At 46.0% G+C, this 15,480-nt stretch overlaps 1 protein-coding gene across 1 annotated transcript; it reads right to left on the reverse strand.

Moving 5' to 3' along the window:
* Positions 1–2,581: 2,581 nt before the first annotated feature.
* Positions 2,582–3,514, reverse strand: LOC125539151 (3-hydroxyacyl-[acyl-carrier-protein] dehydratase FabZ-like). The gene has a single exon (XM_048702524.1). The coding sequence runs from the start codon at positions 3,352–3,354 to the stop codon at positions 2,704–2,706; it is 651 nt and encodes a 216-aa protein (XP_048558481.1). The 5' UTR covers positions 3,355–3,514; the 3' UTR covers positions 2,582–2,703.
* Positions 3,515–15,480: the final 11,966 nt, after the last annotated feature.

Below are 15,480 nucleotides of genomic sequence, written 5' to 3' on the forward strand. Positions count from 1 at the left end.
GTATAACTATTCATCTTATATATATATTCAATATTTTTTTTGTTTCCTTAAAAAGAAATCCCATGTTTTCAATAATCGTTCACGTTTTTCAAAAAGAAAATACACATTGAAAAGTTTGTTCCAGAAACATTATTCATTTTTAAGGAAGATTAAAAAAGAGATCTGCCGATGTACATGTTACTTTTAGCTCAGCGCGGTAGTTTAAGATGAACTCACTCGCTAGGTGAAGTGGCTGGAGACGTGTTTACCCTGCGCTAGTCCGCGGTATCAAATCCATCCATCACTCCATTTTTCTCACATTTTCTATTACGTTCGGTTGTCGCCTAGTAAATGGGCCGGCCTGTGTACGCGAATTCTTCAGCGAAAGGTCTTGCTTTTGACGCTCATGGGCGTCGAGCAAGAGCTCCCAGATTTCCATAAACCCTTCTCTTTGGAGGTGGTGTTCACTGCGTGTTGGAATATATGGACCGTGAGGAATGCAAGGGCTTTTAGGCATGAAAGGCCTACTTTCTACAAGTGGAGGAAGGGTTTTGTACATGATATCTCTTTGTTATCTCATAGGATTAACTCTAAATTCAAACATGATATGGCGAGAGATAGGTTTCTTTCTTACCTCCTTGATAGGGGATAGGTTAGTTTTTCTTCTTTAATTTTCTTTCTTCCTCCCTCTTTTTGTATATGATGATGTAAATATTGCATGTGTATGGGTGAGGCTGTGGGGTAAACAGTAAAGAAAACAATCAGGGGTAACGTCAGATTTTGATGTGCTCTAATAAGCACACATCTGAATGTACCTGGTGCAATCCAAATTCAGTTAATATGGTGGTCCCTGGGAGGCGACGGCGTGGTCGGCTGGCTACAGTCCGTTGTGCGAGGGTGTTCGCTGAGTCTGCTCTGAGGGCAGGCTTGCCTGACTATGGTAGGCCGACGATGGTGGCGCCTACGAGCGTCGTTCCCCTTTCTTGAAGGCACTGATGTGGAGCTCTTCTACTCGCTCCATCCTCGGATCTTGTTGTAGAGGCGAAAGCCTAGACCTTGCTGGGTCGGGAAATAACGTTGTCCCTGCCCCCCCCCCCCTGGGGTGTTGCTTTAAAGACCCGCTAGCCTTCCCTGCGCTTCCCTTTCGGGCTTTGCGACTTGTGCAGCGATAACGATGATGGCGTGCGGAGCTGGGTCGTGGCTTGTCCTTCTGATGTCGACTGTCCGGTTCGCCAACAAGTGCACCTATGCTTGTTTCTCACTGTGTCAGAGAAGTTAGAGCTGTGTGCGGTAGGGCCCTACGGCAATGATGACTCCATGAGGGGTGGTTTCGATGGGCGGTGCTCTCTGGAGGTTGTGCCATGTTGGGTAGATGCGAGGCATGCAAACTTTCTCCTGGGAAGTACGTCAGGAAAATAGAGGTTGTGCCATGTTGGGTAGATGCAGTGGCGGATACAGGCCCCAGGCCCCCAGGGCCCAGGCCTGGGGCGTGAGGCCCAATTTCTTCCTAGATTGGAGCGAATTACTGTGCACATCACTACAGTACACAAAGAGGGCCCGGGGCGGCCCGCTGGGCTGCCTCCGCCCCTGGGTAGATGCGAGGCGTGCAACTTTCTCCTGGGAAGTACGTCAGCAAAATAGGAGCTACCAGTCCTCGACATCTGCACTTGATTCGTTTGAAGGGGTCTTGACAGGTCGTCTACGGCGAAGTTGAAATCGACTACTCGGGAGAGGTGATGACCATGAAAGGCAAGCAGTCTCAACGACATCCTCTTCAGGGCATGTGTAGTCTGGTTGGTGCCAGGTCACCCGGGCTGCCCTTTCTTGTGGGCACGTTGTATCGGTTTTTGCCATGGTTTTTATTAATTAACCGGTAAACTCTATTCTACCTTAAGGGACCACGTTTCAAAAAATATTGCAGTTGTTGGACAGGTATAAGGTGTACATATGGTACTCCCTCTGTAAACAAATGTAAGAGCGTTTAGATTACTAAAATAGTGATCTAAAAACTCTTATATTTCTTTACAGAGGGAGTAATATATTATCAACGTATACCAGTTGCTGCACGGCTTACCTATCTGATGTTTACTCTGATGTCACATGCAATCCCAATCAAAGTTCAGGTTCTACATTTTCTGCATGAATTTTGTGCAGTAATAGATATGCACAACATTACAGATTCATAAGCCTGAATCTTGTGTGTGCACACAACTTAACGTGTGAAATCATCTAGTATCTATATTACAAAATCTGCATAAATGATAGTTGTGCATCCACAGCTGTATACATGAGTTGCACAGATAGTCAACCACTATACTTAAAATGCATGGCCAAGAAAATTTAAATTGTCTGAATTCACTGTGGTAGATGTAATACCTTGATAATGGCGTCACTCCGGGGCAAAGCATTAAAATGTACTACCTCCGCCCCAAATTATAAGACGTCTTGTTAGGCTATTTTAGTCTATCAGAACATCTTATAATTTGGAACAGAGGAAGTATCTTTTTTTAACAAGCATAGTTATTCCACCAAACTACAGATATTGTAACCTTGTAACACCAGCAACATAGCCTGACTCGGCCCCAAAAGGCCATTACACAACTTTGATGTAAAAAGATAAGATTGCCTCACATGTTGTAAGTTCAGTTCACAACTCAATTCTCTCAACAAACCCAGTCTAATCGGATCTTGTAAGAGGATCACATAGTACACAGGTAGATCTGATCATTCAGTGGCGCTAATAAGGAGGAACTCCCCCTCACACACTACGTCGCCACCCACATAAGCTTTTCCTTCCATCTTTGCAAGCCCGAATTTCCTCTGATACTTGGTGAGGGTCATCCTCATGACCAGAGTGTCACCAGCAATCACTGGCTTCCTGAATCTCACCTTATCAACCCCTGCAAAGAAGAAATTGTCTTGGGATCCACCGACTTCAGGCTGCAGCATCACGATGCCCCCGACCTGGGCCATGGCCTCAACCATGAGAACGCCGGGCATTATCGGGCGCTCCGGGAAGTGGCCGGGGAAGAAGTTGTCATTTATCGTGACATTCTTGATCGCAACAGCATACTCTCCTGCCTTGTACTCGATGACCCTATCTACCAGGAGGAAGGGGAACCTGTGGGGCAGGATCTCGCGGATCTGGTTGATGTCCATGACGGCCGGGAAGGCGGCGAACCTTTTCTCGATGGGGAGCTCTGCCGCCGCACTGTCGTCGGCAGCCGCGCAGCGCGCGACGAGGCGCTGCCTCGGCGCCCCAGGGAGCGCCCGGCGGGGGAGCGCAACGCGGCCCTGGAGCTTGAGGGGCGCCGGGAAGGGGAGCGCGGCACGGCAGGCGGATCTGGGCACGGACACGGCGGCGGCTGTCTCCATTGGGGCGGCGAGGGTGCGAGGAGCAGGCTGGGTATGGGATGGGGAGTAGGGTCGCGATGGGTGCTAGAAATCGAGGGGTGGAGGGGTGGCGGCGATAGGAACGAGGAGGGGGAAGAGGGACGAGGGTTTTGGTTTGGCTTTGGAAGCTCCGCTGCGTTTTGGTTTGGGAAGGCGATATCATCTCGGATCTCAGGATTGGGTGTGTCTGGGCACATCTAGATGTGCTCTAGTTATTGCACATTTAAATGAATGAATCAAGTATAAAGAGAGAAAAAAGAAAAATATCCACATGAATCTCGATGTAAGATCAAATAACATAGGACTTAGATGTGCAATACTTATGGCACATTTAGATGTGCTTTAGCAAAACTGTAATTTTTATTTTTATGTCAGCCTGTAAGAATCTTTGATTCGTTAACGCCCGAAAATACTACACACAGATTTTTAGCCTGACACGGCCCACGGGCATGGATTTTTGGCCCGGCTGGGCAAGCTAATAAGTTCACGGATTTTAAAAAACCTTCATCAATTTTAAAAAAAAGTTCATCAAATTTGAGAAAGTTCATCGCATTTGAAAAAGTTCTCCAAAATTGAAAAAGTTCAAATTTGGAAAAATCATCGAATTTGAAAACTTCTCATCTAATTTGAAAAAGGTTCATTGAATTCAAAAAAGGTTCATCGAATTTAGAAATGTTCATCAGATTTGAAAAAAGTTCATTCAATTCAAAAATAAGTTCATCGAATATGAAAAAGTTCATCAAATATGGAAAAAGTTTGTTGAATTTGAAAAAATAAATGTTCATCCATTTTGCAGAAAAAACATGAAGAAAAAGAAACATTCTCGAATTTGAAAAAAAATTAAAACAGGAAAAAAAGGAAAGACGGAAGAACGAATGGCATAAACGATGTAACTGATCACACTGGGAGAGGTGGCGCAATGGTTATTGCATCCTGCCTCGATGCTGAAGGTGGCAGCTTTTATTCTCCTCGAGCGCCCTTTTTTGCGTTATAGACATATAATCCAAGGCGGAGATGGGCCGACCCGTTAGTAGCAAACAAAGGGAGGGGGGTATGCGCCCGATTGTCAAAACAACTATATCGAGCGCTACGAGCGCCAAATAGGATTTGGCGGCCTTCTGTCCAGCATAGAACAAGGTTGGTGCCTGAGGCCAACTCCAACCGACCGACGTAAACGGACGTGGGTTTTATTTGTTTGGGTCGACTAGGTAGACGATTTCATTCGGCTATGTTCAGCTTGCCGGATGTGCGTCTAACGCGGCCACCGCATCTCAAATTTCAGGATGAAACTAAATTCAAATATAAATATAATAGTTCAAACGGCTGGCCAAAGTCCACTTACATTAATATAACTTAAAATAAAAACATAAAAAACAAAAAATGCTGCATCCGGCAGATCTAAGGCGCATTTATGCTTCGTCGTCGTCATCCTCATTGGTGAGGTTGACGTACTCCGGTGCTTGTGCTCAGGTAAAAGGCTTGCCGATAGGCAGCCAGTGCCACCGCTTGCTGGGTCGCATCGGGTGCCTGCGACTGCGCATCCCTTGCCTCCTCCGCGAGCTCACGCCACTCGGGCTCCTCATGTACTCCATCTGCATCATTTGCTCTGTGTCCGCCTACTCCGCCGCCTGGGCTCGTGCCTGACACTCCAGGATGTGCTGGTGCTCCTCCTCCTCAGTCGGGCCTAGCCAAACATGCAAGCACGACACGTAGACGGGCACATTGGTTGTCCACTGGTCGGTGTGCTCCACGCGGGGCGCGGGTGGTAGTGGCGATGGCGGCATGTAGGCCTCCACGTTGGGAGTGGGTTGTGGTGGCGGCGGTGGCGCTTTAGCCTCCACGCTGGACACGCTTTCAGCTAGCGCCAGCAGGCCACCGCTCCTCCTCCTGGAGTGCGAACTTCTCATATTGCCGCCGGTTGGCCTCCTCGTGGGCGACCAAGTACTCGACCTCCTCCTCCTGCTCCTTCTCTTTCACCACCAGCGGTGGTGGTGACGACCTACAAGTGCACGTGGCTATCTTAGCACTTTCGTGATAAGTAAGTGTCAAATTCAACAAAGAGCAAATAGGATGGCACTACAGACCTCGCAAATACGACATCACTTTACGTAGTTCCATACACACCCAACTGGAGTTTGGAAATAGTCTACTTTAATAGGTTGCTAGAAACACAGATAAAAAGGAAGTGCTTACTAAAGTACAAACGAAAAATAAAACAAAAAATTAGAGGAGACTAAACTAAATTAAAAGATGCTTGAGTAGTAATCGTTCTCGAGGGATCTTGTAACACCCACAATGCGGCTATATCTCCCATGTGTCGGAGCACGACTTAGAGGCATAACCGCATAGTAGGCATGTCGCAAGAGGGGCAATCTTTACACATCCCATGTACTGAATAAGAAAGGGATAAAGAGTTGGCTTACAATCGCCACTTCACACAATACATAAATATAGCATTATATCATCCAAAATACAATCAAGGTCCGACTACGGAACTGAATAAAGAAAGACAACCCCTAATGCAATAGATCCCCGATCGCCCCGACTGGGCTCCACTACTGATCAATAGGAAGCGAAACAATACAACGAACACGATCTTCATCGAGCTCCTCCTTGAGCTCGGTTGCGTCACCTGCACGGTTATCATCGGCACCTGCAACTAGTTTTTAGAAGTAATCTGTGAGTTACGGGGACTCAACAATCTCACACCCTCACGATCAAGACTATTTAAGCTTATGGGCAGGAAAAGGTAGTGAGGTGGAGCCGCAGCAAGTACTAAGCATATATGGTGGCTAACTTACGCAAATAAGAGCGAAAAGAGAAGCAAAGCACGGTTGTGAACTAGAAATGATCCTGAAACTACTTACGTTCAAGCATAACACAGAACCGTGTTCACTTCCCGAACTCCGTCGGGAAGAGACCATCACGGCTACACACGCGGTTAATGCATTTTAGTTAAAGTTAAGTGTCAAGTTCTCTACAACCGGATATTAACAAATTCCTATCTACCCATAACCGCGGGCACGACTTTCAAAAGTTCAAAACCCTGCAGGGGTGTCCCAACTTAGCCCATCACAAGCTCTCGCGGTCAACGAAGGATATTCCTTCTCCCAGGAAGACCCGATCAGACTCAGAATCCCGGTTACAAGACATTTCGACAATGGTAAAACAAGACCAGCAAAGCCACCCGATGTGCCGACAATCCCGATAGGAGTCGCACGTATCTCGTTCTCAGGGTAACACCGGATGAGACTAGCTACGAGTAAAACCAAACCTCAAGTTTCCCCGAGGTGGCCTCGCAGGCAGCTCGGTTCGGACCAACACTTAGACAAGCACTGGCCCGGGGGGCTAAAATAAAGATGACCCTCGGGAGCGCGAATCCCAAGGGAAAAGTAGGTGGTGGTGAGGCAAATGGTAAAACCAAGGTTGGGCCTTGCTGGAGGAGTTTTATTCAAAGCGAACTGTCAAGGGGTCCCCATAACACCCAACCGTGTAAGGAACGCAAAATCAAGGAACATAACACCGGTATGACGGAAAACTAGGGCGGCAAGAGTGGAACAAAACACCAGGCATAAAGCCGAGCCTTCCACCCTTAACCAAGTATATAGATGCATTAAATTAAATAAGAGATATTGTGATATCCCAACATATCCATGTTCCAACATGGAACAAACTTCATCTTCACCTGCAACTAGCAACGCTATAAGAGGGGCTGAGCAAAGCGGTAACATAGCCAAACAATGGTTTGCTAGGAAAGGTGGGTTAGAGGCTTGACATGGCAATATGGGAGGCATGTTATAGCAAGTGGTATGTATTGCGGCAAAGCAATAGAGCGAACAACTAGCAAGCAAAGATAAAAGTGATTTTGAGGGTATGGTCATCTTGCCTGAGATCCCACAAGGAAGAAGAATGAGTCCATGAAGAAGACAAACAGACGTAGTCGAACGGATCCTCACAACTCCGGAACGGAACCGAAGCTAACGAGAGAAGCTACCCAGAAAGAAGCAAGCAATATAGTAAACAACCATCACATAAACATGGCATGATGCACAACCAAGTATGATGCATGTCCGGTTTAATTATGCATGGCATGGCAAAGTGCACAAACAACACTACAAGTTAAGTGGAGCTCAATATGCATTGGGATGCATATTGACAAAACACCACATTCCATTATTTAGTTCACTCCCGATTAGGTACTCAACAAAATTAAATGTTGGTTAACATGGCCAGAGGTGAAACATGAGTAAACTAACTATTTAGGCAAGTTTAAATGAGGCCGGAACAACAAACAACAATCCGGAAAATCCCCATATGCATATTAGTAATTTAAACAAACAACAATTTTAAACATTTTAAATGTTGTTATCATGATGCGGATGACAAATGCAAGTTTATGCAAATTTTTTAAAGGTTTACATGAAGATGATATGGGGCATTTGGTCGCCACGACGGAAAGAAAGGGGGTGTCATGGCGGCGAAAACGGAAACGGTGCCACGGCAACGATCCGATGATCCGACAACTAGTTGAGATGCTGGTGCAAGAAACAAAGGTGTGATGTGTGGAATGTGCAAGAGGTACGGGGAGTGATCCCGGATACCGAGTGTCCCACGAATCGGTGACAAGGAAACGAGTGACTAAAGGGACACTGTGCGAACATGACCAAACAGGAGCATCTCATACAACACATCACAAGCATTTGTCCACGGGCGTCGTTTCGGCGGTTATACCTTCCAAGGGAGCATTCTCAGAGCGGTTCGAATTCGTAGAGGAAGTAGTTGTTCTCGCGACGGTAGTGAAAGTAGCGGTAATATCGATCCTTGGCGGTGGTAGTGGTACTAGCGATCTTGGCGACGGTAGTCGTTCACAGGTCGTCGTGGTACTTGGGGTCTTCGGACTTGCCGGTCTCGACGAAACGAAGGGGTACTTGGTACAATCCGCGTAGTCGTGCACTTGTCGTCGAGGGACTTGACGGTCTTGACAAAACGAAGGGGTACTCGGCAAAACCATGTTCTTAGAAGGTCGACGGTAGTGGTTCTCGTATCAATGTGATGTAGTAGTACTTGATGGTGGTGGTGCTTGGCGAAAACTGAGACGGTCTTGACGTTAACAGCCACAAGCAGAGGTGCACAGAGGATTCGTCTTGCGTTACTCGCGGTTGAGGAGGAGATCTGGACGTGGTCTTGACCATGGCGTCCCTGCGGTAGCCGGAGAGCTCATGGCCTGCAGCAGCAGCAAGGCATGGAACGGAGTGGCCGGGCACTGATGGTGGAGGAGTAGGGGCTTCACGCGAATAGGTCCGCGGTGGAGGTCGTCGTAGGGCGCGCAAGCACGCCGGGCAGGGCATCCTTGGGTCGAGGTCGTGCAACATGGGTACATGAGACCGGGGATGTGTCATGGGGTCTTCACGATACGGTCCACGCAGAAGCCGAGGAGGAGCGACGGGGATGCAGGCTAGGCAGGAGGCGGTGGAGAGATGGCCGAGGCTAGGTCGGCAACGGCCGGGACGGAGGGAAGCGTGCGGCGGACCGAGCAGCTCTTGCAGTGGCGCTCGAGCTGCAAGAGGCGGGTGCTGGTCATGGTCGCCGGTGATGGAGGCGGAGAAGAGGACGGGCGAAGCAGAGGAGGCGGTGGCGAACGGGGCGGCAGTGCAATCCGGCAGCGGGGCTCGCTGGAGCAAGGACACGGCAGGGAGCTCCTGGAGGCTGGCGACGATGGGGAATCGGGCGCAGGGGCTCCTCCCCTGGCTCGAGGTGTGTGTGAGGCTGACAGGAGGCAGGGGTTCGAGGGTGTTGGAGGTACCAGGCCGGCGGCGAAGTGGGAGGTGCTGGCGTGGGGCAGAGCTTGCTCGCGGTGGCGGATGGGTTCCTGCCGACGGAGGACCGGGAACCAGCGAGCAGGGGGTAAGAGCAGAGATGACGGCGCCCGGGAGGGAGATGGGGATCAAGCGGGAGACCTCCCCTGGCGCTAGGGTTAGGATTAGGTTGGCCGTAGGAACGGGAGATGGTTGGGCCGGCCTAGTGGGAGGCCCAAGTGGCCAGCGGTGCATGCCGCCTCTCTCTCTCTCTCTCTCTCTCTCTCTCTTCTTCTTGTGCTTTTCTTCAAACAGAAAATTGAAAGAAAAGAAAGGGGGGAGTAGATATGGAATTTGGCAAAGATGAAGATATTTATGGAGCCCTGGTAATATGCACAATTTGATTAAAATGTTTTGGACATTTTAGAGATAGAAAAATAATTCAAGTTTGAATTAAATTCAAACTTGAGCCATTTTTGAACCCAACCAAAACAAGTCCAATTGAGATAAGAAGTTACAGAGATGGTGTAGGCATGTTGCAACATTTATAGGAAAAGTATGAACATTTTCCTAGACAGGAAAATGTCACATGAAAAATTAATTGGGATAAAGAGGAAAGGGGCAGTTGAATGGGTTTGCATTAGACCATGGCTTGGTTTGGGTGTTGAGGTGAATTGGGACCAGGAAAACAAACTTTTGAAAGAGGGGAGATGGAATGCACACAATATCACATGAACATATAAATGCAACCACAAGATGACCATGGTGCAATACAATGAAATGGCAAGAGGCACAATGCAATGCAAATAATAATGATCATGAAGCAAGAAGCAAAATATGACAAGGAGGAATGAAGGATGCAAAATAATTAAGATAATGCAACAAACAAAACAAATCACATGACGAATCTTGAAATCCAAGAAGGCATCTGGAGCGTCGGTCTCGGGGCATTACAACACTCCACCACTACAAGAGGATCTCGTCCCGAGATCTAGGATGGCACCGGAGAGAAATGGAAGAGGAAGAGAAGAGGTAAACTAAGTTGCTCCTTTGACAAACGAGTGAAACCAAAGAACCTTGAGAGGTTGAACAAATTGAAAGAAAGAAAGCAACGAAGATGAACAAAGTTGAAAACACTCCGTTAGAAAAGAGAAACAAGGAAGAACAAATTCGGACAGCACTCCAGTTGAAAATGGAAGGCATAGAATATTAACTTAGCAAAAAGAAAGCACTTGTACGAGACTCCGGTTAGAAGAGGAATGATAAACACAACACTCCGGTTAAAAACAAGATATAGAAGGAATAAGAATGATATAATTTTGGGCAGCACTCCGACTGTAACTGGAAGGAATTGAACATGATCTTAACAAAACAAGATGATGGGTTGAAGAGAGCAACAACACAATGCCTCCGAAACAAATGTAAGAAAGGAATTAAAAGAACGGAGGAGAAAACAACATCTTCTACCTCAGATGAGCTTGCAAAGGCATCCTTAGGCGAAGGGTCGAATGAAGTTGTTGGAAAATCAACAACGAAAAAGAGTAAGCTTGATGTGGGCTTATGGAATACATCTCAAAATTATGAGGTGAAATTCTGCTACTAACGGAAACAATAGATTGGATTAGGGTCAACAAGGAGACGAGTAACTATTTCACCGGGAGGATAAATGAAGAACTTGGGTCATTTATAAGCACCATAAATAGCAACAATCCTTAGGGAAGGCTTTAGGTGAAATATAACCCAAGATAACTCCAATGAAGAGATTGATGGGTTTAAATATCTCATTCCTGACAACTTTTGAAACATGAAGGGAAATTGTCAAGAAAGAACATACCACCATCTCAAAAGATAAGTTAGAAAGAATTGCACTTCGGAATGCAAGATGAAGAATACTTGAGCTCCTCTGAAAAGAATCTCGATGAACACTTCGAGAAGGAATTACGTCCTTGATGAACCAACATGAAGAGCCTCCAAGAAGAACCCCGATAATAAAAGAATGATCAAACGAAAGGAAAGAGAAGCTGAAAACACAAGGTGAATCCTTGCAATGATTTAGATGAATCTCCGTGGTGATATCATTGTGAGAGCTTGGAACTATTGGAAAAGAAAAGATAAAGCATCTCGAACCGAGAATGTGATATGATGAACCACTCCGGAAAGCAAAAATTGAATTTACTCGATGAAACAAGAATAAGAATTACATTATGCTTATCCTTCACCAATTTAAATTGATGAAAAGCAACGTATTTGTCACACTACTTATTCTCGTAGCAAGGATGAAGATAGATTTAGCGCAACTTGAGAAGGTCTTCAACGAACCACCGGTAGAACTGAAACACCGGATAAATTAATATGATAAGGAAGGAAGAGAAATCTTGAACGAACCACCATAAGAATTGAAAATGAACGAATAAAACATGAAGAAACACCGGGAAGGATTAGCAAATAAATGAAGATGCTTGAGAGAATTTAGATACATGAGAACGGAGAGATGACGAGCTGATTAGGGAAAACTTGAATGATGCACCGGTAAGATTGAAGAACGAGAGCTGAAAGCTGGAATGAATAATATTTGAAAAGATGGCCTTCGGAGGAAAGAAATGGAAAACAACTCATGAAATGCTCCGGATTGGTGAAAAGAATTCTCACAATCAAAATAATTATGAGAGGATGTCATAAGGCTAGCACCATGAATCTTGAAGAGAATGGAGCAAGATATGGAGGAAAACTCTTCTTCGGTCTTCAAATGTTGAGAATGACGATGAGAAACACCACCATGAATTGTTGAGATACTCCAGGATGACGAATTTAAAGGTTGAGCCAACGGTGAAGAATTTGGAAGACCTTGGTGAAAGACATTTGACTGATGATAACTCATTCTTACGTCAAACTTCGAAAAGAATTTGAGAGTAACTCCATGGAAGATTAGAAGAGTCAGGTAAGATCCTGGGAAAAGACCTGTGGGTTAGGGCCCACTCAAAAGAAACACCTTTGGAATGATTTTGAAGAGAGATCGCACCTGTTGAGTTAAATGGCTTGAATGAGATAACAACCTCAAGATATCTTGAACAATTGAGAATGGCAACGCGAATCTTTCAAGATATTTTCAGCACTCCGGAACAATTGAATAGCAAGAGGTGAATAAATAAGAGAGTCTTTGGTAAGGACTTCCAACATGGAAAGCATGTGAACCAAAGAAAAAAAAGATATGATCGACACCGAAAGCTTGCATTGAAACCACCGGAGAAGGAAAAGAACGAAGAATGATGAACTTAAGCTCCGTTAGCATCTTCAAGAGAATCACCGGATAAGAGCACTGAAAGAAAGGAATGAAGCGACTTCACATCCATAAGATGGATACTTGATTAAGACATCTGATTCCTTGAAGAAAAAGGGTGGGAGGGCAGAAAAACAAAGACAACTTGGGACGGATAAAACAAACACTGTTGAGAATACTTAGAGTTGATCTTGCGAATGTTTAAAATGATCAGATCCACTTGAAGGGAAGCTCACCGGTTGAGAAGAAATTGAGATGGCAAACTCGAAGATCAAGAAGGATTTGTATTCACATAGAAATATGAGAACATCGCTTGGAAAAGGTATGGAATCAACATTTGACTTCGAAGCAACTCGAATACCACAACTCAAAACAAAACAAAGGATTGGCTTGCAAAATAAGCCGAAACAAACATATGATAGAGATTTCGTCTGAAGTTTTTGTGGTGGGGCCCACACGGGCTCGATCGTACAGCACCATCATGTACAAGGAATTGCACATGACATACGAAGCATCCCCGAATCAGCATAGCCAAGGACTCTTTAAGACACAATGAGACCACTGTAAAACCAACCGTGGATAGGCGGACCACTAGACGTCGAACCACAATATCATATCATGCATCTGTCGGAAAGATATCCTAGGAGCTACTTGAATTCCCACTTATAAACTCCCGAAACTTTCTGGTTATGCAATCAGGTGTTGGGGATACAGGGGAAGCATAATATCTCACCCAAACTAACAATTCCTACATCCAGCTGTATCCATCCTTCAACACATAAGCAAGAAACCTTCGGAAATCATTTACCTCAACCTTCGAAAAGCATCCGTTATACGAGTTATGGCAATACTCCCGAACTCCCGCCCCAGTACAGGGTGGCGTCGAGGTTATCTCACCAACAACTGCATAAAGGAGATTTTCGATGTCGGCGAACTCAGGTATTCTAGAACTGCAACGATAAATTGTGACGACAACACCTCAGAACTCAACTCCCCGGGACACTGCCACAACCCCTAAATGTCAGGAGGCACCAAGAACAATGTTCCCGTCACAAGACTATCGGAACGATTCCAAGATACCCGCGTGATCCTAATTTTTTTTGTGAAATTTGAGAAGAGAAGAGTCAAAACTCTACGTCACGAAGCCTCACCAGAGCGACGAAGGGACTGAGGAGTAAAAAGAATCCTACTCTCCGATATATATAATCCTAAAAGACTCAAAACATTTTTCTAGACTCAACAACGCCAGCGATTCGATCAAGCAGGGGGCTCATAAGTCGTGGAAGGCTCTGATTACCAACTTGTAACACCCACGATGCGGCTATATCTCCCACGTGTCGGAGCATGACTTAGAGGCATAACCGCATAGTAGGCATGTCGCAAGAGGGGCAATCTTTACACATCCCATGTACTGAATAAGAAAGGGATAAAGAGTTGGCTTACAATCGCCACTTCACACAATACATAAATATAGCATTACATCATCCAAAATACAATCAAGGTCCGACTACGGAACCGAATAAAGAAAGACAACCCCTAATGCAATAGATCCCCGATCGTCCCGACTGGGCTCCACTACTGATCAACAGGAAGCGAAACAACACAACGAACACGATCTTCATCGAGCTCCTCCTTGAGCTCGGTTGCGTCACCTACATGGTTATCATCGGTACCTGCAACTGGATTTTGGAAGTAATCTATGAGTCACAGGGACTCAGCAATCTCACACCCTCGCGATCAAGACTATTTAAGCTTATGGGTAGGAAAAGGTAGTGAGGTGGAGCTGCAGCAAGCACTAAGCATATATGGTGGCTAACTTACGCAAATAAGAGCGAGAAGAGAAGCAAAGCACTGTCGTGAACTTGAAATGATCAAGAAGTGATCCTGAAACTACTTACGTTCAAGCATAACACAAGAACAATGTTCATTTCCCGAACTCCGCCGGGAAGAGACCATCACGGCTACACACGCGGGCGATGCATTTTAGTTAAAGTTAAGTGTCAAGTTCTCTATAACCGGATATTAACAAATTCCCATCTGCCCATAACCATGGGCACGGCTTTCGAAAGTTCAAAACCCTGCAGGGGTGTCCCAACTTAGCCCATCACAAGCTCTCACGGTCAACGAAGGATATTCCTTCTCCCAGAAAGACCCGATCAGACTCGGAATCCCGGTTACAAGACATTTCGATAATGGTAAAACAAGACCAGCAAAGCCACCCGATGTGCCGCAAATCCCGATAGGAGTCACACGTATCTCGTTCTCAGGGCAACATCGGATGAGACTAGCTACGAGTAAAACCAAACCTCAAGTTTCCCTGAGGTGGCCCCACAGGCAGCTCGGTTCGGACCAACACTTAGACAAGCACTGGCCCCCGGGGGGGGGGCTAAAATAATGATGACCCTCGGGAGCGCGACTCCCAAGGGAAAAGTAGGTGGTGGTGAGGCAAATGGTAAAACCAAGGTTGGGCCTTGCTGGAGGAGTTTTATTCAAAGCGAACTGTCAAGGGGTCCTCATAACACCCAACCGTGTAAGGAACACAAAATCAAGGAACATAACACCGGTATGACGGAAAACTAGGGCGGCAAGAGTGGAACAAAACACCAGGCATAAGGCCGAGCCTTCCACCCTTAACCAAGTATATAGATGCATTAAATTAAATAAGAGATATTGTGATATCCCAACATATCCATGTTCCAACATGGAACAAACTTTATCTTCACCTGCAACTAGCAACACTATAAGAGGGGCTGAGCAAAGCGGTAACATAGCCAAACAACGGTTTGCTAGGAAAGGTGGGTTAGAGGCTTGACATGGCAATATGGGAGGCATGTTATAGCAAGTGGTAGGTATCGCGGCAAAGCAATAGAGCGAACAACTAGCAAGGAAAGATATAAGTGATTTCGAGGGTATGATCATCTTACCTGAGATCCCGCAAGGAAGAAGAACGAGTCCATGAAGAAGACAAACAGACGTAGTCGAACGGATCCTCACAACTCCGGAACGAAACCGAAGCTAACGAGAGAAGCTACCCGG

This window comes from Triticum urartu, chromosome 2 (genome assembly GCF_003073215.2).
Source record: "Triticum urartu cultivar G1812 chromosome 2, Tu2.1, whole genome shotgun sequence".
In the NCBI taxonomy this organism is placed as follows: domain Eukaryota; kingdom Viridiplantae; phylum Streptophyta; class Magnoliopsida; order Poales; family Poaceae; genus Triticum; species Triticum urartu.